Raw genomic sequence first — 24,243 nt, forward strand, 5'->3', positions numbered from 1 at the left:
TATAGGGCTACATTTGCCTCCCTACAGCTAGCACCAATTTTCATCTCATAAACTTGTCAGCAAAGAGAGTCCTTTTTTGTGTGTGTCATACACATGGTAGAAGTTTTGCCCCCTGCTTTCTTTTTATCCAAATATTGAACATGGTCAAGGACAGACAGAGAATCCTCAACCACCATCAATCAGTTTCTTTGGCTTGATTGTTCAATCAAGTGAAACAAAAATCTAGCTCATTACAGATCCATAATCTGTTCATAAGTCTATCAGGAGAAACCTGTCAAAATACAGATACGAGAGTGAATGGCATTTCCCTAATGTACTGGAATTTTGTTTGTTTTAAAGACATTTATTTCCCTTATTATAGTTTGTTTCTAGGGAACCCATGTTGGCATCTAGTGATTGTTGCTTCCTTTTCAAAATATTCTAGCATTTATATTTTTGCTGTTGTTGCTGATTCAATATTATTTTCCCCTTTTATTTATAATAGGACAATATTGTATGCCACCAATAGAATGAAAAATTCTATTTTCTACAGGTTTTTAAATGTTAACAATAATATTTCTACAATCATGCTATTAAGTTATTTTAGTGACCTAGGTGTAATACATATGAGATTTATAGCTGAACTTATTTATATTACTCAAATCATTTCTTCACATGCCTTGAGTGTTTAAGATTGAAAAGGGTATAAAAGCATAAATATGATTATTTGACTTGATAAATTGAAATTTAACTTAAATTCTTATTATTCTCTTTTAGTGGCCAAAGACACCAGAGAAGGCAATGGCACCCCACTCCAGTACTCTTGCCTGGGAAATCCCATGGACAGAGGAGCCTGGTAGGCTGCAGTCCATGGGGTCGCAAACAGTCGGACACGACTGAGCGACTTCACTTTCACTCTTCACTTTCATATATTGGAGAAGGAGATGGCAACCCATTCCAGTGTTCTTGCCTGGAGAATCCCAGGGACAGAAGCCTGGTGGGCTCCCATCTATGGGGTCACACAGAGTCAGACACGACTGACGTGACTTAGCAGTAGCAGTTCTCATCTTCAGGAAAAATGCTTGTTAAGAGATAACTAGACATTTTGGTGACTGAGATTAAAGAAAATAGAACTTTAGTCTAGCATTGGGATCATATATTAAAAAATTGACTATTTTTTAAACTATTTTTCATTTAGCTAAGATAATATTAATTTCTACTCCATAATATACATAGAAAAATATTATAAGATTTTACTTTACTTTCTCGGAACTCTATGATAACCAACATGTAATAGAAACAAGAAATATTACGTATGACTTCTCTTTCAAAATAATTCTAGAACTTGCATAATTATTAATTACAAATAAAACATATTAACCAAAACAAAATAAGAAAGCCAGCATGTGATGCTTCTTATATACTGTATATATTCACATCCTTGATAACGTGGAAAACTTGGTTGTTTGCCATAAACTTCCCCAATCGTTAGTGCACCAAATTAACTAAGTTCCTATTAGAATGCGCTATGATCCAAGTTCACAATAATATTCACATTTACACTTTGTGTATGCAAATTTTGTGTACATATAAAAGGCACATATGCTTTTTCTTTTTATATATAATTATAAATATATGTTGAAGAAATTGAAAATAAAAATGTGTTCAAACACATCTATATAGTACAGATTAAGTATATCTGTGACACAAATTGCTTAAGCATAACAGATTCTGTATAAACACAAATTATTTTCTGAATATCTATATTTTGAGCTGTTTCATTTTTATATAAGAATTAAGGCAGTAAGATGGGAAAATAGTTTTATTTTCCTACACCATGACATTGATGGCTTTCCTAGTGTCTCAGTTAGTAAAGAATCCTCCTGCAATGCAGGAGACGTGGGTTCAATCCTGAGGTTGGGAAGATCCCCTGGAGAAGGAAATGGCAACCCACTCCTTGTCTTCTTATATATATGCCAACACTCCTTGTTGGCAACCCAACTCCAGTATTCTTGCCAGGAGAGTCCCATGGGCAGAGGAGCCAGGCAGGCTACATGGGATCGCAAAGAGTCAGACACAACTGTGAGCCTAACTTTCTGTTTCATGACATTTATAATATAGGAGTTTATTATTCTTTTTAATTTGAGCGTATCATCATCCAATTTATAACATCATGCATTTCATCTGATGTACTCAACCATATTCAAAAATATAATGTCACTTTACCAGACCAACATCTTTGTTTAATAGGCAAGTAGCAATTATACCCGTTTTGGAGGTGAAACTATGGAAATTAATTTCCAACTTTCTACAGACAATAGTTTTTGTCGGACTAAAGTCTTAATCTCCTGATTTTCAATCTAGAATTTTTCTAATCTAGTAATATCCTATAAACTTTAGGCAGTTCCTTGCCATGGTGATAATATTAGATATTAGTTCATCAGATTAGACACCAAAGATACACGGAAGAATAGAGGTCAAAAGAGAGTCAAATAAAAATCCATTCATATGCTAAGCTCATGATTCAGCAATAGAAAATGCTGATCTTAAGATATGCTCATACAATTGCATCGTGAACATACACAAGATGACAACAATCTTTGGTTATCTCAAGATGAAGATCAGCCACAAACTGGCAGCCATATGTGCTTCAAACTCCACAAAATAAACAGCCCTGATGCAGTATGTTAGAATGAGATGAAGAAGCACAAAAATCAGGAATAAGAAAACCAGTTATTTTTCACAATCAGTATTTTCACATGTATTTTGGTAGCTTATTACTTAGTACTGAACTGTATCCCTTTCATTGTTATCTTTTGTTTCTAGAAGGATAGTGTGGAAAACAGTAACATGTCTAAAGCACAGCTTCAGAAAGGATGTTATTAACTTTTGAAAACTTCAAGATACAGACATTCCATATAGAAACACATCATCAAAGATTACAACGGGATAAATGTTAATGCATTATTGTATGAGAATCTGGGTTGCATTTTCCCTCTGACCTAATACAAACAGTGCCCTTGTGCATTATGGCAGGATGTACAAAAGGGAATTTGGGATTATTACAAAGCCCACTGTACATTCAAGCTGGAATTTCTCCAGGAGTGAGTACTGAACCCTACACTGCAAAACTCACGTAGGCATCATTGTTCAGTGTGAATAATTACTTTGAGTTAAATGAGTGTGAGTGTTCTGCCCCTTGCCTCATTTCACATCAAAGGAGAACAGATGAGGTGCACAACAATCCTGCTCCCAAATCCCCAACTTGGTCCCTGAAAGTTCATGGCCACCAGTAGAGGGAGAAAGTCTCAGCGGTTTCCAGAAAGTATATCCTTCTCTAACAGGGAGCTGCTGCGAGGCTGAGCTCTTCAGACTGTGGATATGCCTCACTTCAGGAGCACTGAAGGTCTCTTGGCTCTGGCACAAGCTGCTCATCTATCAGAGGAAACAGCATAATTGTCTGGGCCGTGTGACTTAAGTTTTGCAATTCTCCTAAAATACCCTATTTGACCTTCTCTAGAAAGCTGTCCTTGAAAAGAGCTGCAATGAGAAATGTTCAAAGTATTGATATTTCTAGCAAAACCCCCTAATCCAGCTCACTAGTGATCAGAAAACAATCAATTTCTTATTTTACTACATCTTCTTCACCACACATCCATGATCACTCTAGGGCTGGATGATTCCACCACTACATAACTTGCTTCACCCATGTCTCCTTCTAATTTATTTCTTCTTTCATAAACCAATATCTGCTCAGCTTGATTTACAGTATGACTATCCCTCTCTGCTCAATTCAGTGAGCAAATATTTATCTGAGCACCTATGGGGTACAGACTAAAAATACTGGAATGAAAAGGTAACGCAGATGAGACATGTGACTTTGAAGAGCTAATAGGACATTTGAAGCAAGATACAAGTGAGTATAACTTTCAAGTGTAGTAAATACTACACTGAGATATGCATATACTGAAGTGATCCCACTTCTGGGTATATATCTGAAGGCAACAGAATTACTATCTCAAGGAGATCTCCACACTCCTATATTCTTTGCAGTATTATTCAAAATAGCTAAGATATGGAAACAAACTAAGCATTCACGGATGTAAGAATGGATAAAGAAAGCAGGAGAGCTTTATCTATATACACACAGTGGAATATTATTCAGCTATCAAAAAAAAAGAAAAAGAAAAATTTGCCCTCTGCGACAATGTGAATAAACCTGGAGGACATTATGCTAAATGAAATAAGCTAGACAGATAAAGATAAATTCTGCATTGTCTCACCTACATGCAGAATCTAAGAAAGTCAAAGTCATAGAGGCAGAAAGCAGCATGGTGAATGTGAGGGACTTGAGGGGTGGCAGAAATGGGGAGATATTAGGCAAAGAGTACAGATTTTCAGTCATAAGATGAGTAAGTTCTGGGAATCTAAAGCACAGCATGGTGACTATGGTTTTTATATTGTATATATGAAGTTTTCTAGGTAAGTCAATCTTCAGTGTTCTCTCTCTCACACACACACACAAAGATAACCATATGAGGTGATGAATGTGTCAGTTAACCTGATGTTAGTCATCTTTTCACAACTGATACATATGTCACATCATCCCGTTGTATACCTAACTATATGCAATTTTGTCAACTACATCTCAGTTAAGCTAGAGGGCAGTGCAGAGCATGGCTGTTGGTGATAATAAATAAGGTACTGAGGAAAATTAGGGAAGATTACCTGAAACAGACAAAACCAGAACTAACCTGGAGCCTACAAAGAGCAGCATAGAGGCAACCCAACAAAGACGTATGAAGGGAGGGGTGGTGAGGGGAAAGGAGAGGTTCCAGGCAGGGAGAGCATCACGAAGGAAGGAAAGAACCACACACTAGTGTGCTCAAGGGCACTGACTGTAAGTGGTCCTGAATTAGTGGACACAGTGAAGTAGCAGGTCATGGAGCATTAGCCAGGCCAAGGAGCTCTGACGTTACATTGTGAGTGATGAGAAGGATCTGGGGACATTTCTAGAGTAATACTGAAAGACAATAGGCTTGGGCTAGCCAGGTGAGCTCAGATCCATGGTTCTGCCAACTGTCTGGAGTCTGGAAAGTCTAAGTAGACTAAAGATGTAATCCAGTAAGGTTACCTCCAGCAAGGAGAAGCAAGTAGTGTCATTCCTACTTCATTGCAGACTTTTGTCTTCATCTTTACCCCACAAAGCTGGACTGGGTTTATGATCGTGAACTTATGTAGCAAAAGTATAAAAAGATGGGTTTCAGCATTCTGAGATGAATCTCCATGTCACCCCTTGTTACAACAGCTTTGACACAGAGCTTTAGTTCTAGAGATTACATCCTTCTCTTTTACTTCTTGAGCAAGTTACGTATCTTGGCAATATGCCTGGAGAATATCCCTTATTACTGAGGACTCTGTCCTGTTCAAGCCAGTGTTTAAGCCAAGGACTCTTGTTGCTTTTCTGAGCCTCAGTTTAGAGACTAAGTCTCTACTAGGAGCTGAGAGATCTCCCTGTAACACTGCCTGCCACCTGGGGGGGGGGGTCTCACTGAAAGCTGCTGACCTGCTATTTTCTCCTTACTGTGTGCTCTGCCCTTTTCTTGGTGTCCCATGTTGTACCTCCCTTGGCTCTGCCACTTACCAGGTAAGAAAGCTTCACGAGACCTTGTCCTCATGCCACACCATAAACTCCCGAGGCACCTGCAGCAGGGCATAAGTGCCTGCGGTGCCTCCAACATCCCCAGAGACAGGTCTAGAGCTATTTCCAGTTCCTCCCAGTTTACCACCATCAGTCCTAACTATTAGCCCAAAGTAACTTTTGTACAAATTAGAAAATAAAAAATAAAAAATCTACCTTCACTGAAAGAATCTGATACAAGTACCAGTGTCTTCAAAGACTGAGTACCCTTTGAGACTGTGCAAAGGAGAGCCTGCTGACTGAGGCCACAACCTTACTGCAGCCATCCTAGTCGAGTCTCCAAGAAGGACAAATCATAGGAGACTTAAACCAAGCAGAAGGTCATAAGTGGCCATTAGAAGGTAGTAGAGCTTAGGAACCCAAGAGAAGTACTGGGCCAAAGAACTTTCGGATAAGAATGAAATCAGGTAAGAATTCAAATAAGAATTCTGAGTAACATCTAGGAGTATCATAAGCAGGAAGGAAAGGATTAAAAACAAAAGGAAACAAAAGTTGTTGAGGGTAGGAGATCTCTGCAGAGTTTCCACCAAATATAGCTTTGAGAATACAATACAATGGAGGCTACACAAAAAGAAAATCCATCCAGCTCAGACAGACAGCAAACATGGGAAAGATGCATATCCTGAAAAGTCCCTCCTTGATCAGCACTACCTGGATGATCCTCTACAGGTAAGTTCAGTTTTGATATGCAGGGCTGAGAAAGTGAAGAGAGGAGAGTAAGGAGGAGAGAGAGAGAGGGTGGTGAGAAGAGAGAAGGGTGGGGCGACAATAAAGAAGAAAGGAGGCAAGAGGAGGGGAAGGGAAGGACAGGGAGAGGAGGAAAGAGAGGGCAGAATCGGGGAAGGAAGGGAAAGAGGAAGAGATGTTTTAACAATTTTTAGAGGGGCAACAATGGCATATCATGGTATAACAAGAAAACAATTTCAGGGGTACTGTGGAATAAAGAATTCTGAAATGAGAAATAGGAGACATCTAGTCTAGTTCTCAAATAGTCACTCAAATCTTTGGACAGCCAACTAAAATTTTCTCTTCTCAGTTATATCACTTTAAAAGGAAATGGTAGACTGCCTAATCTCCAAGGCCTTTCCTAGTCTAAATTTCTACGAATTTACCCATAGTAATTAACAAACTCTGAAGCAACGTGTTTTCTTCTGAAAGGTTAATCACTCATTAACTTGAGATTATGTTTTGATTACAGGTGACTACAAAAATGTGTTCACTCATCCTGCATTCCTGATAGCAAGCTCATCTATACTCTAAGACACACATTACTTTAAAGGGCTTGAAAAGAATTGATACAAACATCTTAGAGCAAATGGCCAACTTTCTATTTTTATAGGAATACAAATAAAAAGCTTAGTTTGCAGTTTTCTAATTTTATAAAAGTTATTTCCTACTGTGAATATAATGATAAAAATTTTACCAAGAGACTACATTTTACGGTTTACAAAACAGTTGGATACATAGTATCTCATTTGATCATAGGAATAGCTTGCGTAGTAGGTCAAGTAAGTGTCACTTACACACATTTAATAGTTCTGACTCTTTCAAGATGTTTAGATCTTGGTCTTCTGACTACAGTTGGCCCTCTGTATCCACAGATTCTGCATCCATGGATTCAACCAACTGAAGATTGAAAATATTTGGAAGAAAAATTCCAGAAAGTTCCAAAAAAGCAAAGCTTGAATTTGCCAGGGCACTGGCAACTATTTACATAGCATTTACATTTTATTTACAACTATTTACATAGCATTTACATTATATTAGGTATTACAAGTAATCCAGAGATGACTTACAGTATATTGAGGCATGGGCGTATGTTACATGCAAATACCATTCTGTTATATATAAGAGACTTGAGCACCTGCAGATTTAGGTATAGAAGGGGTTCTTGGAATGAATCCTCACAGACATCATGGGACAACTCCACTTTCTGAACATTCTAAGCTTATACCCTTGATAAAAATGCTTTATCTTTGACATAAACACTGGCCTATTAGTTTCAGGTTGACTGATCACCAAGTAAAGTTAAGATGAATTCTGCAAACATCTAGCTATTATTTTGTAAATCATATTTGTGGCAAACATGATAACAGAAGTACACAGAAGTAAGCCTATTTGAATAAGACCAAAGATATTTTCCTTAACTAAATCAAGTCTCTTTTCTGCCATTAAAAAAAAAAAATCTAAAATCGTTTTGTATCTTTTGTGTCTTGGGTAACATAAATGAAAGAGAGGACACAGACAACAGGACATGAAAAATCCAGCTTTAATGCTATTTCAGGAGATATTATATAAATTGGATCCATATTAAAATAAAATCACTCTATTTTCCATGACACTCTAGGGATGAGACTGTGTGGTGAAAAAACGGATCTATGATGATCTCTTTCCTCTCTCTCAGTTGAATTTGTACATCTATGCTGTTGAAATATTTCCCAAACTGCACACATGACTATACTTTTTCCTACATATCTAGAAAGTGCTGCCCTGAACATGGTTTGTAGAAGATTTTTCAACCAGTAAAGCAGTAGTTCTCAACTCTGTACATATCAGAATCATTCTTTTTTTAATACCTACACCCAAGCCCCATCTCAAACTAATTCAATCAGGATTTCAGAGAGTAGGGAATATGTGGCGTCATTCTTTTTAAAAAGGCTTCCAGTAGAATATAATGTTCAGCCACGGTTATGAACTCTCTGCAGCACCATTTCTCCAACTCTAATGTGCTTATGAATCACTTGGGATCTTGTTAAATGCAGACTCTGATTTAGCAGGCCTGGGACAGGCTCTGAGATTTTGGAATTTAGCAAGTGACTATCAGATACTGAAGATGCTCATCTACAGAAGACACATGTAGCAGCCAGAATGGGTGGTTCTCAAAGTGTGGCCCAGTCCTGCAGCAGCAGCACCATCTGAGTATTTGCTAGGAATGCAGACTTCAGCCCCCACCAGAGGCCTACTGAAATCAGAAACTCTGAAGACGGGGGGGCCAGGTAGTCTGTGTTTTTAATGAGCACTCCAGGTAATTTGGGCTTCCCTGAAGCCTCAGCTGGTAAAGAATCTGCCTGCAATGCAGGAGACCTGGGTTCAATCCCTAGGCTGGGAAAATCCCCTGGAGAAGGGAACAGCAGCCCACTCCAGTATTCTGGCCTGGAGAATTCCATGGACTGTATAGTCCATGGGGTCACAAAGAATCAGACACAACTGAGGGACTTTCACCTTTTCACTTTCCAATTTGGATACACCTTCAAGTTTGAGAAACATTGGTCTAAAAAAGAGCTCCCTACAGCCTAAACAACTGGCTACATGTAGTTAGAGAGCTGACACTTTTTGCTTTATGTAGCAGTTTACGATTTACCAAACTGAACTACTTCATCTCTTGTGGGGTCTTTAAAACAACCCTATAGAATAACTAAAGCAGGTAATTTTGTCATTTTATAAATGAAACCACCAACTCAAAATATTTAAAAGATGTTCTCAAAGTCATGTAGCATACAAGGACAGATCCAAAATTATAGCCCAACACTCCTGAGTCATACAAAGTAACAGGCAGGATATTCACAGAAGAGCAAGACCAATGGTCATAAGGGTACCTGAAAGGGTAGGCTCTTTTGGGCTCTGGTGATAACAGCAAGCAGTGCCAGGACACGTGCAGGAAACCTCCTATCAGCTGAGTCATAGACATTGGTACTTGGAGCTCTCAGAGACCACACTAATGCACTAATTTTTTTTTTTGGGGGGGGTGGGGGTGGGGGGGACCTGAGTTTGCTATTATGCCCACATAATGCCCACCGGCTTCAAGAAACTCAAATGTTTAACCCTCACCAACTGATTTAGTAGAGGAGTCAGTCATCTTTGGTTGTTCACACCACAGTTCTAAAAATAATTCATTCAAAGTGCACAGGACAATTAGCTTAACACGTGTTGTATGTATGTGTTTCATACTTACAGAAACACAAATTACCACAGTTTGCGTTTGTCACATGAGATTTGCTGCTGTGTTCCTCAGGACATAAATGAACAGTAACTGATATAAATGCATAAACATCTTTAGTAATGTATATGATATGCTATATTATTAGACAACAAATATTCATTCCATTATTTACTAAATATATTTGATAGAGGACTTAATGGGCAAAATGATCAGTCCTTAAAGTGTCAGTAATAACCCATTCATTTTGATTACCTTTAGTGAGTTAGCTACTGGAAAAGAAAACTTTCTCAAACTCTCCCCGTAGAAACATAAAGTTTGTTTTCAAATAATGAATAATTATAAGTGGTAGAAAAATCACATATTTTGTCAGGAGTTTGTTTGATTGTTGACAGTTTCTTTGTGAATGTAGGCGTGCCAGATGCTTTATAGAAGAGAAGCCATTTTTCCCTTGAAATCTGCACAAAACTTTTACATTTTGCTGTCAAATAATCACATCTTTCCAATGTTTCTTCTTTTTCTTTTAGTGTAGAAACAAACAAGGAAATAAAGACCAAGAATTTTGAAAAACTACACATTTAACTCTTTTAAACATAGATACTTAGTTTCTTATACCTAACACTTACTAGGTACATTTACATTTTAATGGGAAAAATCTTATCACCATAGAAAGTATTATAATATCCTGAAAGCATCAAATAGGGTCAGACTAGTGAAATAAATGCAATTTCAATACCCCCAATTTTAAACATTTAAAGTCACAACACTAATGTGTACCCTCTGCATCTCACCACACATGTACTTAGGGAATATGTCCAGATATGCATATATGTCATTTCTACAAAGTTACCTTATGAGCAGATATATTGGAGTTAACTATTTTATAATTATCTTTCCAGACATATGCTGCTATTATTGAAAACACTGTTTGTGGGACTGTTAAAAATGAAATTTTAAAGGCCAGATTGGAACATTATTTCCACTCTTCCTTTAATTTATCATAACGTCTGCATGGTTTCAACCTGCCAAGATTCATCAGGAAGTGAATCCCTATGGGAGCCTGAGTACAAGGAGGAGGGTTGGAAGGACCAGGGCTAGAAACTCATCCAGTAATTGATGAACTCTTCCACTTGTTGGTAGTGGTAGTGAGGTGGCTTCAGAAAAGCAACCGAGACTTCCCCTCAAATGGACATGAGTCTGAGCAAACTCTGGGGGATGGTGAAGGACAAGGGAAGCCTGGGGCGCTGCCGTCCATGGGGTCGCAAAAAGTTGGACACGACTGAGCGACTTAACAACAACAAGGTCAGGTGGGTAAATGTGCCTCATACTTTACTGCACAAACCAATGTCAATGCAGATTCTGGTCCGGTAGGATTTAGGAAGGCAACCCAGGTGCTGCTGCTTCTGCCACTGGTCTGTGACCCACACTCTGATCCTTTGCCTTTGAGATGGAAGTTGGTGCTGTGGTTTCCTTTCATTCTCACAGGCTCTTATAGAGGCACTCAGAAAGATCTAGAATTCCTTCTGGGAAACAACAGGGTTAGGCAGGTATACATGAAATTGTTTCTCTTCCCAACTAGTTTTGTCACCTCCACTCTATTCTTTTTTTACAAAAGATAGAAATTAGAGAACCAGACACCAAGACTCGTATATGCTCTCCTATCAAGACACACATCTATATCAAAGACCATAATTATACAAAAATAGGCATCAATTCCCCCCAGAAAAACACTTGATCATGGAAGTAAGGCAGTGGAGGTAGATGTTTTAGGGACAGTCAGCCAAGCTCCCGTCATTGGACCACCAGAATCACAAGCCTCCCTTGTCTCCTGTTGCCATTTCAGATCATTCAGGGCCACAGGCTCACTGAGAGAGGACGTTTTTTCCCTTTGCCATTTCACTTTCTCTGTGCCAAACATCTACTGTGGCTTCCAATGAATCAAGTTCTCCTTCCTCTCCTCCCCTGGAAGCTCATGCTCCCAGTAAAATGTCACAAATAAAGTGGAAGCAAGCCTTTCCCAGGCTAGACTTGTAAACAGAAAGCAAGAGTGCCATTCTTCAGCAGGAAACTGACCCACAAAGCTTACTGGACTCAGTTAAAGAGATTGAGAAGAAGGTCAGCTAAGAAAACAAAGGGAACTCTCTCCATAGTTACTTCTGATAGAGCTCCATGAACCCAAAAATAAAGCCTTGTCTAAGGCAAAGGAAATAAAAAAGAGGGCACATTAGGTGAGGTCTGGGAAAGCAATGGACTCCCTCAGGTGACTTCTTTATATGCACTGTTTGTCTACCTTCTCTCTCCCAGGGAATAACTGCTTCTACATTCATTCTCTATTCTCACGATCTACCATTTCCACATTTCAATGTCTACTAAAGTGTACTGCTTAAAGAAAACTCTATTTCTTTTGAGACACAGAAGTATGTACATATCATATACAGATATTTATGTAGTGAGACTGCCTCTCATAGACATAGATTTGTATGCATACAGTGCACAAAAATATAAGAATTCCTCTTTTCCTTCTAAATTAGCATTGACACGCTTATCTAACTCTTTGAAAACTGTAGCTTAAGACATAGGTGATGCTGAATTACAAAGACATTACAAAGTTCATGGACACAGAAATAAAAACTTATACACCCAGAGTATTCACTTTTCCCATATTCATTTTTATAATCAGTGAAAGCAAATCTTTCTAAGAATAGCATAAATTTACAGAGATTGCTTCACTTGTAAAGGGTTAATGATGTTAGGGAATATGAATGCTAGCAGTTAAGGTGGCATGCTTATGTGTTTGCAAAAACATTTTCTGCATTACGTCCATATCCCTTTGCAAACAGATAAATTACTCTATAAATCTTATTACTCCGTGTGGATAAATCACACTTGCAGGTTTTACAGGGCTGGAGAGCTGGAAGGGAAAATATGCTTTGGATAGTAGGATCTTTGGGATTCATAATCTAGTGCTCAGGAAATGAAGAAAGGGATACTTACACATTAGGATTTTCTTAGTTTTTATCCTCCACAGCAACACACACACACACAACACAACATGCGCAATGTACACATTCCCCTCTAACAAGGCGAGCGATCCCAAAGCAGGACACCGTGACAGCCAACCAAATTTATTTCTGAGGAAAGGAAGGAAAACTTTGCTGCTGTAGGCAGCTCTGCTACAGAACTGCTCCCTGATGCCCCAGGGTTTATGCACTATCAGCTCCTTGCACACAGATTAGAGGCTTCTTTTCTATAGGATACTGCTTTTTATTGCCACAACAAGCAATAATAGCCAGCCAGACAGACTGACACTAGGTCATTTCATTTGGATGAAATAAGATTTTAAAGGATCTCCAAGGAGAACATTTTCTTTCATTCTCTCTTTTTTTTTTTTTTAATGTTTTTAGTATCTGATAGAAATTCCAGGAAAGCTATAAAAAGAGACAAGGGATATATGCAGCGGATAGAAAAGGGAACGAGAGAAAAGAAATGCAGGAAAACAGGCTAGGGGCTTTTGAGAAACAGAATTATGGCTAGGTTCCATCCGAGTTTCTCCAGCTCACTCTCCCTCATAGGGGTCAAACTCCAAGGACTTGGGACTCTTCCTTTACAAATTTCAATCCCAAATTATATTTCAGAGTTTGGCAGAACTGCATAGAGATGAGATGTTGAGGTCAATAATCAATTTGAAATATCCATTTTATGCCAGGTTAATTATTTCCTAACCTCTGTGCTTAAGACTTCTATTCTTAAATAACAGCAATTTGGCAAGTTCCTTTTATTTTTCTCCTCTTCATTCTTGTGTTGATGTCGATTCACACACCAGAAAAGGCTCAGTAACTAACCAAAGTTCTAAAGATTGATTTACTGCCCTCCATTTCAATTAGAAGATCCTTAGGAAAAGTCTCCTAACCAAACTACTGCTGGGGCAGAGTGAGAGCCTTTATGTACATGCCCACACGCACATACACACAGACATCACGGAGAATGCAAGTCTGTGTACACTCTCTAAAAGCCACAACCAACAACTCTTCTTTCTCAATTAAGGAACCCTAACAAAACTCTTGTGCAAAGCATCTCCAGTCACAAAAGCAATACCGCCCTAATGTTACTAATACCATAGATGAAGTTATGCTTTCTCAGTAAGAGAAACAAGATCCGAAGAACCAAACAACATTTAATCAACCCTGCTGGTCCTGGACAGGGACCAGAATCCCTTTGAGATTTGTTGGCAGATATTTCAACCCGACCGTAAAAGGCGCACGAAAGCAAGAGCGCGCGCGCGCGCACACACACACACACACACACACACACACACACTCACACACACACACAACCCTCCCTCCACAAGCCTGCAGTATCAGGAGCTGGAGTTCAAGGAGAACACACATCCACACACACTTAGGCGCCGCAGAAAAGTTGCCCGAAAGCCCTACCTGAGGATGGCCGTGTCCCCCTGCCTCACGGTGATGTTGTCGGTGCCTCGGTTAAAATCCACGCTGCGGACGGGCAGTCCTGTGGGAAGAAGGCAGAGCAATCTCAGTAGGACCAGAGGCAACTGTTTACGATCAGGCTGAACTCTGGCGACCATGGTGGCCACGCCGAGGTGCGGGGTCGGGGCTACTCTGGAGGGCGTGTGTGTGCGCGCTGCTCGCCGAGCGGGCTTTACCAACGGAGGGCTTTCATCCACAGCAGAGGCGGACCGCGCTCCGCAATCTGTGCTCCTTTCCACTTTGCCTCTCTCTTTCCCTCGCGCAGTCTCTTCTCCCTCTAAGACTTCACAAAGCCCTCATCAAACCCGAGCTGAGGTGGGAAAAACTCAAAGGAACATAATTTTAAAGGTGAGAGTACAAACATAAAACCCTCCAGGAAAGATGGAGAGAAGGCGGCAAAAAGGAAGGTGGTCTCTGCTCTCTCTGGCTGGATGCTCCTTGGCCAGCGTCGGAGAGGAGCTTCTTCCCTCCGTAACCCACTTTCCCGAGCGGGTAGGCGAGGGAGCAGGCACCCAGCCTGCCAGCGAGTGTAAAGAAACCCACACAGCAGCGGCAGTAGCCGGGAGTCTCCCTCCTCCCCTCCTCCCCTTCCTGTTTCTGCTTCCAGTCCCTCCCTCCCTGCCTCGCTCGCACCTCCCCCGCCCCCCGCGGATTTCAACAGCCCCTCCACCCTCCCCTCCGCGTGGCCCCTCGCTTTGCACAACTGCCCGCTTCAGCAGCAGCCAGCCTCAATGAAAGCCTGATGCGCCTTTAGGTTGTCAGGACAACAGCTCCATCTGAGGCCTGGCTGATTTCCTTAAGAAGAGGGGATGGAGCTTGGAGGTACTGTGCAAGAAAGGGGAGGAGAGGGACTCGAGCTATGCAAGACTAGGAGAAAGAGTCCAGGGAAGGAGAGGCGAAGAGTGCGGAAAGAAGGGAGAGGGACCGGGGAAGCAGAGAGCACCAGAAAAAGGCAAACCTTGATGGAGGGAGGGAAGCAGAGAAGGGCAGGAAAGACTGAGGGGTGGAGGGGGACCGCTGCTGAAAGATGGGATGAGGAATGCAAAGCAGAAGAAACTTGACAGCGGAGTCTGAAGATTAACAGCCAAAGTGGATTTCAAAACTAAATATTCCTGGCAACTGGCTTTCCATGCTCACATCTGTTCATTCTTTCCTCTCTCCTGCGCTGTCTTTCACAGGATTAATAAGGTTTATTTTCTCTCCTTCCTTTATCCCCTCCCCCTCTTGGAGCCCCCTTATGAAAGATGGATTGGACACAATGCTGGTATTGAGTTTCCTGGAGTGTGAATGCTTGGTTTGTCTTTTCCAAGTGCCAGCCTCAGCAGCTGATCCCTGATCCCTCACTCTCCAGGAAACCCTTACTCAGTCCCACACGTGAGCAATGGTACTAAGGACTATTGTTTCAGTGGCACGTTTCTGTGGCTTCCCAAGTTTTACTGGTGCTTGCTTCTCAAAACGTCCTTAGGCAAGGAAGGAGATTTGTGTTTCAGAAAGCTTGTCACTTACAGGGTGACACTGGGGCCACATCCAGCACCGCAGTGAATGGAAGATAGCTTACCATCATTTGTCATTCCTTCTCCACGAGGCAATCCAAGTGATAAGGGCCAGAAGGAGCCTAGAGTTAGTCACTCCTGAGAGCCCCAAACCATTAGCATCTTCCTAGGCACCCATGCTGAGCATAAAAGATGAATGGATATGTACCTAGCAAAACTTGTTTCCTTTTAGTTTTATTTATTCAAATAGTTAAGGCATTCACATGGTGCCAAAATCAAGTGGTACAGAATGCTGTAGAGTGAGATGCAGTTATCTTTCCTATCCCTGTCTTTAGACAATCCATTTCTCCTATTTGGAGGCAACAAAAATTTCCAGGTCCTTATATAACGTTCCCTAAATATTCCATGTACATACAAGTAAATGCACAAATATACACATACACACTCATGTATTATACTTACTCCTCTTATTTACACAAATGATTAGCCAAGGATATTTGAAACAGAAGACATATGTTTAGGAATTCTTATCATACTCCACTAAAATACAAGTCTGTGGAGGTGATTACTGTGCCGACACCTGCCTTGTCTCACCAGACTATTCAAAGAATTTATCTGCTATATTTTATCAACTGCAAAGTAGATTCATTCTTATGGATTATGTGAGGAAAGGAAGGAAGACCTTTTGCTTTTGTAAGAAAAGAACTTGGGAAGGACTGAAATCTAAAGGGTCACAAATTCAAGATTGATGGACTTCAATTAATTTTGTTTCTACTATACATTAAATTTACGTAAATCAAGTTTTCCTATATTAAGGATAATAAAGAGTCCCAGATAATAAACCAATGATGCTTTACCACTAATTTGGAACTGAGCTATTTAAAACTTGAAACCTATTTTGCCAAGGCAAAAAAAAAAAAAAAAAAAAACCTGGTTAAGCCAAGTGCAGGTTGAACAACAAAACCCATAATCCTGTGGTTCCCAATATCAATGGGAAATGAGCTTCAAGTGCCAAATGCAGATGGAAGGATTACATAACTCTATGCCAAGAGTGCAAGGAAAGGAGTACCAGCCCCCATCCACTGCTGCCAACAAGCTGCATGATCCCTGGCAGGATGCTTCTGAGTTTTCAGAGACGAAGTGTTGGCTGACACAAGTGTTTAGATATAACATTTCTTTTAGTGGGTGGTGTTTGTCCCATGTTAGGAAGAAGAAAGACACAGAGGACTGGAGCTTCTAGAACATCTCTTTCCATTAATGGTGATAGGTGAACGATGTGACCCTGCAAGGAGAAGTATCAATAGATAGTGAGGGGAAGGATAGATATATCAAGGGTATGAAAATTCTCTTGCATCAGTGGACTGCACTTTGAATAAAGAAAGAAGGAGTTTTTCCAGAGTAGGCAAAAGTATGGTGGGGTGGTAGCATATCCCTTGCAGAAGCCTAGACATGAGTGTTGACTTGTCTATACCAGTAATCTCAAGTTATTTATAAGACTTGTCAAGACCTAGGACAATGAATAAAGATGAACATATTGGGATACAAATAATTCACACCAAAGTTATTGGAATGTGGACTCTGTAGCAGATCAGTCAGATCTGGAGTTCATCTCTCTAATCACTTTGAGAAAAGGATGTATATGTTGATCAGGATTATAATCAGAATTGCAATAGACCTATGCCTAAGCACCCAAGAAAATAAAATCCTAAGTACATATTCATATGAAGAAAAATCATATAATACAATTATGAAATACTTTCAATATATTTTCAATATTTTAATATTTTCAATAGATAAAGTTCATTTCTTGGCAACTTTTATTGAATTAAATTGACTTACCATGTGCACTGGAAGTAAAATACAAAAAGAGGACAATATATTTTTTAATAGATTTTTTGGATATGGACCACTTTTAAAGTCTTCATTGAATTTGTTACAGTACTGCTTCTGTTTCATATTTCAGTCTTTTGGCCATGAGGCATGTGGGATCTTGGAGCCCTGACCGAGGATGGAACCCACACGGCTTGCATTGGAAGGTGAAGTCTTAGCCACGAGGCCCCCAGGGAAGTCACAACATTTTAAAAATTCTCTTATTTAGGTAATTTGATAATTTAGATATTTTATAATTCAGATTGAATTTCTGAACAATTTCAAAATCATAAAGTTTATTATATAAGTTTTTTTTAATATTTATCATTTATGTCCAGATGGCACTTCAAATGCAGTTTTCTAACCCAACCCTTGGCCTTAGCAGGAACATTCTATAATTAATGAATATAAGAGAAAAGAATGATTGAGTGTCCAAGCCCACTCAGGTGGTTAATCTCATCATTTACACAATAATAAATCTATTTGTGGGTATACTATAAACTTCTGTTTCAACCTGTGTTCTCTCAGAGTCCTTCCCCTTTGCAGTCCCCCATGAGCGCCTTCTGATTTTCTGTCCTCTGTCATCTATCTCTCGCTGAGATCTAATAGATTCTAACAAATCTGATGGTCTGTATATAGTGATCTCATCCTAATGCTCACTCCTCCACATCTACTCCAATATTAATTCCTCTGCTTGCTTTCCTTAGAAACACCTAGTAGGAAACCCATAGATGAAATTTATGCAAGCTACTTTTCTTCAAACTACTATATACATTCTTCCAAGAGGGCTGGCAAAAATGAACATTCTTTCAGGTTATTTGTGAGGCAAGTATGGTGTTAGCCATGTGAAACAGCCATCATCACCCAAGGAAGATGATCTTAACTACTACTTTAAAATAACATAGTGCCTTTCTTTAAAAAAAAAAAAAAAAAAGGCTTTAGAAGATTCTGGCACTCTCTAGGGATAAATGCTGCAGCAAAAACCAAAACTGGCTAATGTCTGAGAACCCTAAGAAGCATGAAAGGTTTATCCTTCTGTTCAGCTTTGTAAGGTAATAGGCTCACAAGAAAGAAATCCAGATGCAGCCTGGAATGTACAACTTAACTTAGTTACATTGGTTGCATTTTATGCTAAACATGTCTATAATATTATTAATACACCACTCTACATTTCTACAGTTGTAAAGTCTTAATCATAATAATGGCATGCCTGTGCTTTACTTACATAAGTGGAATTAGCATTTCCATATGAACTGGAAATGCAGAATTGTTAATACTTCTCCTTAGGATTCCTGCTCTGACATCCTCAATGATTTCATCATAATTTAGCCATATTCAAGTATCTTGGTTTATGCTCATAAGCATGGCACTATCTTGTGTGAATTTCCTTCAGAACGTGGCTCCTTTGAAGACAATAGCTTCATCTCCATGTGTCTCTGTGCCTAACAAAACCAATCAGCTTCGAGTCAGTTAAATATTTTTCAAATCTGTACTATAGAACCCTCAGTAGTTAGAGCATTCAAGCCATATTCTGCACAATTAAAAATCGTTCTTTCATGGTTTGCTTTTAGCTCATGCCTTTGTGATTCATTTGTCTTCTGTTTCTTTTTGCACTCTTTCTCTTTTCGTAGGTATTAGTGCTTAGATTTGTCCAAGTTTGGTCTTTGAGATTCTTGAGAAGCTGTTTGGGTCCTTCCCCACCAACAAACTAACTTTCATAGATAAGCAATTACTTCATAGACACATACTCACTAGCCCTTGGACCTCCCTCTTTTTGAGACTACCCACTCTGCCACCATGCACAAGGAGGTGGCAGTTGCCAAGTAAAGCCGCATCTACTCTTTTTGATCTACCCCTCACATGGGAAGAGCACTGCAACATCTGGAAAGATAGTGGTAGCAGCACCTTCAATACAGCAAGATGTTAGTAGGAGCAGGTAACCAGGCAATCATATCCTCTCTTTGTGGTTGTGGCAATGACTAGATTCCTACAACCAGAGAGTAGGTCAGGGAGAAATGAGGAAGAGTGGAGGCAGGTGTGTAATCCCATATACTGACATGTCCAGTAAGTTATGATCCATTCATTCACTCAATACACTTATACGAATCAAGAGAGACCAAGACTCTGTTTCCATAGAACTTTCACAGAACCTACATCCTTGATGCAGAGACAGACACTAAACAAGTAAATACATATTAATGTTATTTTGGAGAGTAAATGCCACGGATAAAAATACTTGTGATAGAGAGAAAATGGCCTGAAGGTGTGGTGAGGGGAACATCCATCCTGAAATGTAAGGAGGCAGCCATGCACAATCAGCAAAAAAAGACCTTTCTCGATAAAAGAGATGGCATGTGCAAAGGCCCTGAGGCAAGATTGGGGACCTCATATAACAGGAACCAAAACAAGAATAACAAACTGGCCTGCACCTTGTGTGTATGTTATGGGAGGTAGCTGGAAAAGCAGATGAGGTTAGAAATTGAGGGCAGAGCATCCTGAAGAGATTCTGAGGTGATAAATCTAGGTTTTTGTTCCAGTGACTTGATGGATCACTAAAAAGATTTTAAGCAAGGGATCGTCATGATCTGATTTACATTTTAGAAAGATTGCTCTGAATACCATATGGACAAAGGACTATAGAAGGACAATAATGGAAGCAAGGAGACAGAAGGAAATCTTAGTCATCCAGTGTCAGTTGCCTTGGGTGAAGACAGAAATAAGAATGGAGAGAAGGCTGAGTTAACCAGGATTGCTCATGATGGTAAGACTCCCCCCAGTAGGCCATGTTCTATCACAAGTGATCAACAGTTTCCACGTACCAGCCTTCTCTGTTGCTGTACTAGAGCAGTTCTGCTGTTCCCTTGCAGGAAGCTGCCACTCATCCAATAAGAACTGACAGAATACCAAGCAGATTGTCATTTATACCAAATAGAGAAAAAAATAAAATAAACAAAAACCGTGTCCCAGTTGGTGCTTTACTTCAGATATAAACTTTACTTCCCCTTTATATGGTTATTAGATGCTAATTGTCAGTGTAAGAAAATATTTTGTTACAGATTAAGAAGTGCCTAAGATAAGCAGATGCTATTAAATTGCTAAACTTTGCTAAATATTCTCTTCCATACCTAATATCTCTATTTATTTAGCAGGCAATAGCTATCCTGCTAAATCTAAATGGAATGCCTAGTTAAATATGTCGAGGCTGTAAATCATGTAAATAACACTAATACGTTTTCTCGAGAGTTTACTGACAATATTGAGCTGCAGGGCAAGTCTAGTGTTAGGGCATTACATTATTCAAAGGGGCCCAGAAGTTTGCCTACTTAAGGGTATCTTCCTGTACTGTCTGTAAATCACCTTCTCAGCCCTCTTTGCTTTTAGTAGTGAAGGTAGGAGCACTGCTTCTATGAGAAGAAGAGGATTCACAAGATGTGTCTCATGAGTCATATTATCATATACAAAACAATTCATTGAAATAATCGATATTTTCAATGTCTACCATATGACAGGCCCTGTGCTAAGCTCCAGGGAAATAATAATGTCCAAAACTGACTCGCTGCCCTAATGCAATCTGATGAAGGGGTATGCCACTGCAGGGCCTCCCTGGTGGCTCAGTGGTAAAGAACCCACTTGCCAATGCAGGTTTGATTCCTGGGTCAGGAAGATTTTCTGGAGAAGGAAATGGCAACCCACCCTAGTATGCTTGCCTAGAAAAACCCCATAGACAGAGGAGCCTGGTGAGCTGCAGTCTATGGGGTCGCAAAGAGTCGGACATGACTTGGCGACTAAACAACAACAATGCCACTGAAAGCCCCTCCTAGAGCAGGGCCAAACATGATCGCTGTACAATGATAAAGCAGGCCTTTCACATCTGCTCTCCACTATAAAGAAGGACCCAAATTACTCACCACCCCTGCCCAGTCCTCTCTGGTGTTGAGAAATAATGCAAAATAGTAAAATTCCGGGTTCTTATCTTCACAAACCCAGGAACTCACACCCAAGATGGAGAAGGAAAGTGAGTACAAATTGAACAGAGAATAATATGGATCAGTGAGTAATTGAGAACTGTGTTATAAGAGAGCAGAATCTCAACACAATGGTGGTTCAGAACAGGTGATCAAGAAGGAGGCTTCCTGGAGAAAAATTGGTATTTTAAGTAATCTTTGGCACCCATGTAAAAGGAGGGTGGAGAAAGGCCACATCTATGCATGGCCATGAGAACACACATAAAAGAAAGAATGGAAGTGGAGGAAGACTTCCCTGACTAGCAAGGACGAGGAGAGAGAGAAGGCTGGAGAGAGACACTGAATCAGGAAGAGTTCCAAATGCCTGAGAGAAGATTCACACCTCACCTTGTCATCTACTACTTAGAAGCATACTTTAGACTGTAGAGGAGTGAGATGAGATACTGATACTTTTGGGAGGTTATTTTGGCAATGGGAAATTAGAGGTCAGAAGGAAGATGCAGTCAAGAAACTAGACAGGAGACTAATAAAGTTCTTAGTGTCATGATGAGAAAGGGATTATTGATTATATAGACTATTGCTCTCTAATACTGATGAGGGATGAGCTCCTTTCCTTAGAGACTTTACATTAGTGGGAAAGGTAAGTTGTAGGAAAGTATGTGGGGGTAAAGCTAGGATAAAGCTAGAATGAAAAATGACTGATTTTTTTGTAAGTTGGGGTCAGTAAGGGTCTTGACAGACATGATAATGAGTGTGGCTTTATTCTATATGCACAGAAGAGCCATTAAAAGCTTTGAGTAAGCGAGTGACATAATCAGACCTGGGCTTTAAAAAGATGACTAACTGGCAATGGAGTCAAGCAAGGATTGGGACAAGTCAAAGTCAGGAAGACCAGTTATAAAGTTTCTGAAATAAGACAGGCAAGAGATGATAAGAGCTGGCCACAGGGCACCAGCAGTAGAGAGAGGGAAAAGGGTGATGATTTTCAGAGGAAGTTCACAGGGGACTGTTGGGATTTGCCAACTGTTTGGTTATGGAGGTTGAAAAAGGACAGGCAAAATATTCTTCTACTTTTTGTTGTTGTTGTTGGAGATCCACACTGATAACATGGGAAAGTTGAGTTAAGAAGCTAGTTTGGGAGAAAATTTAGAAATTCTACTTTTAGACTTCTGGATTGGTTCCTAAACTGGTACTCAAATAGCCTATACCTCCAGATGGACATGCTTAGGAAATTGTCACATGAATGACATTCTTCACAAGGAGAGCTCTCTCTGAGTTCTGTAATAAACTAAGCCCCCAAATCAAGATCCTCCCCGCATATTTTTCCGTGTGTTTTCTTTCTTTTTCTCCTAACTTAAATACGCAAACGTAGCACTGAGTAAGTAACATTTTCTAATAATATGAATCTCATTTTGATTTTTGAAAACATGTACACATAGTAGCTAACTGATTCTGTTTCAGGAAGAAATATGATCTGAACTTGTCTCCCTCTGCTGGCGGCACATTGAGGTATCATGGCTCTTTTTAAACCAGAGTAATACTAGAAAGAAAAAACGTCTAATAATAATTTGAAATGCACAAATCTGGGACTTTGCGGTCCACAGTGCATAGTGACACACATAATTTTACACTTTATTTTCACTGCAACCCTGTGAGATATTAGTACAGGTGTTATTATACCACTTGTCAGAAAACGCTTTGAGACTGCAAGCCATTAAGCTCTCATATGAAATTAGAGACATTAAAGGAAAATCAGGAAGTATATGTAATTAAAATAATTGCATAATGTTATAGCTGCGAAAGACCCAGAAGATCTTCTTGCACAGTCCCTCCATTTTGCAGCTGAAACCCAGAAACTTTATTAGAGTTTACATGGTTATTTAGGATCACTGAGATTAGTATTCAGAGAGCACAGCTCTCAAAAAGTGCTCTATCTATTGTACCATGCTGCCTGACTAATAATGTCAGGATGTTAATCCTTTACATCATAGCTGAAACATGTACACAAATAGATGAGATTAGAAATGCCTATTTCTCTAAGGCCAGCTGCACATTGTATCCAATCAATCCACAGCTATGTTAAACTTATAAGCAAGTAAGAAACAAAAACAAAATTAATGTCCATCAGTTGGATAAACAGATAATAAGGCAAAGACCAATCCTCAATTAGCTATTTCAATAGATTTCTGCTCAGTCCAGTCTGGGGCTCTAGAACCATGGGCAAGGCTTGAGATGAATTTTTAGGGATGCCAGCATATTATAGATTGTTAGCAGAAGAATTGGCGTGGAGTTCCTTACCCAATAACTTCCTGGGGCATTATTTTCTTCTTTGTATGTCCTCAGTAAACAGTCTACCACAGTTCTCTGGCTATTCACCCGACAGCATACTTTCCAAAATCATCTCCATCCTTAATGGATATTCCCATTCTCTCTTGGCAGAAAAGACAAAAGCTAATGAAGATAATTTATACCTGTGTGTAAGTGACTGGTAAATTCCAAACTCTGAAGGAATATTGTACAAGAGTAGCTTCCCAAACCCAATTAATCTCTAATAGGTGAAATATGTAGAAAAGATATTTTTGAATGGGAGAGTCCTTTCATAACTCTTATTTCGTATTGGCAAGAGATAATGACCTTTGGGCCAAAACTGTGAAAGTACCTTAAGAGATCTAAAATTAAAATTAAAAACATAATCCACATGATCTTTACCCATTAAATCATAATATCTCTCCATACAGGGAAAAAAAAAAGCTTAGACCATTATGCCTATTATGTATCTGGTCCCATCACTTCATGGCAAATAGATGGG

The 24,243-nt window shown here is 39.6% G+C and overlaps 1 protein-coding gene across 3 annotated transcripts in view; it reads right to left on the reverse strand.

The window, feature by feature from the left end:
- LSAMP (limbic system associated membrane protein) overlaps nucleotides 1-14,638 on the reverse strand; it is a 708,470-nt gene extending 693,832 nt beyond the window's left edge. For all 3 annotated transcript variants that reach the window (XM_015092455.4, XM_042231712.2, XM_015092453.4), the window contains exon 1: nucleotides 14,051-14,638. In XM_015092455.4, the coding sequence (XP_014947941.1) occupies nucleotides 14,051-14,205 (155 nt within the window). In that variant the 5' untranslated portion in view covers nucleotides 14,206-14,638. The remainder of the gene's footprint in view (nucleotides 1-14,050) is intronic.
- Between the last annotated feature and the right edge of the window lie 9,605 nt (nucleotides 14,639-24,243).

This window comes from Ovis aries, chromosome 1 (assembly GCF_016772045.2).
Source record: "Ovis aries strain OAR_USU_Benz2616 breed Rambouillet chromosome 1, ARS-UI_Ramb_v3.0, whole genome shotgun sequence".
Taxonomy (NCBI): Eukaryota; Metazoa; Chordata; class Mammalia; order Artiodactyla; family Bovidae; genus Ovis; species Ovis aries.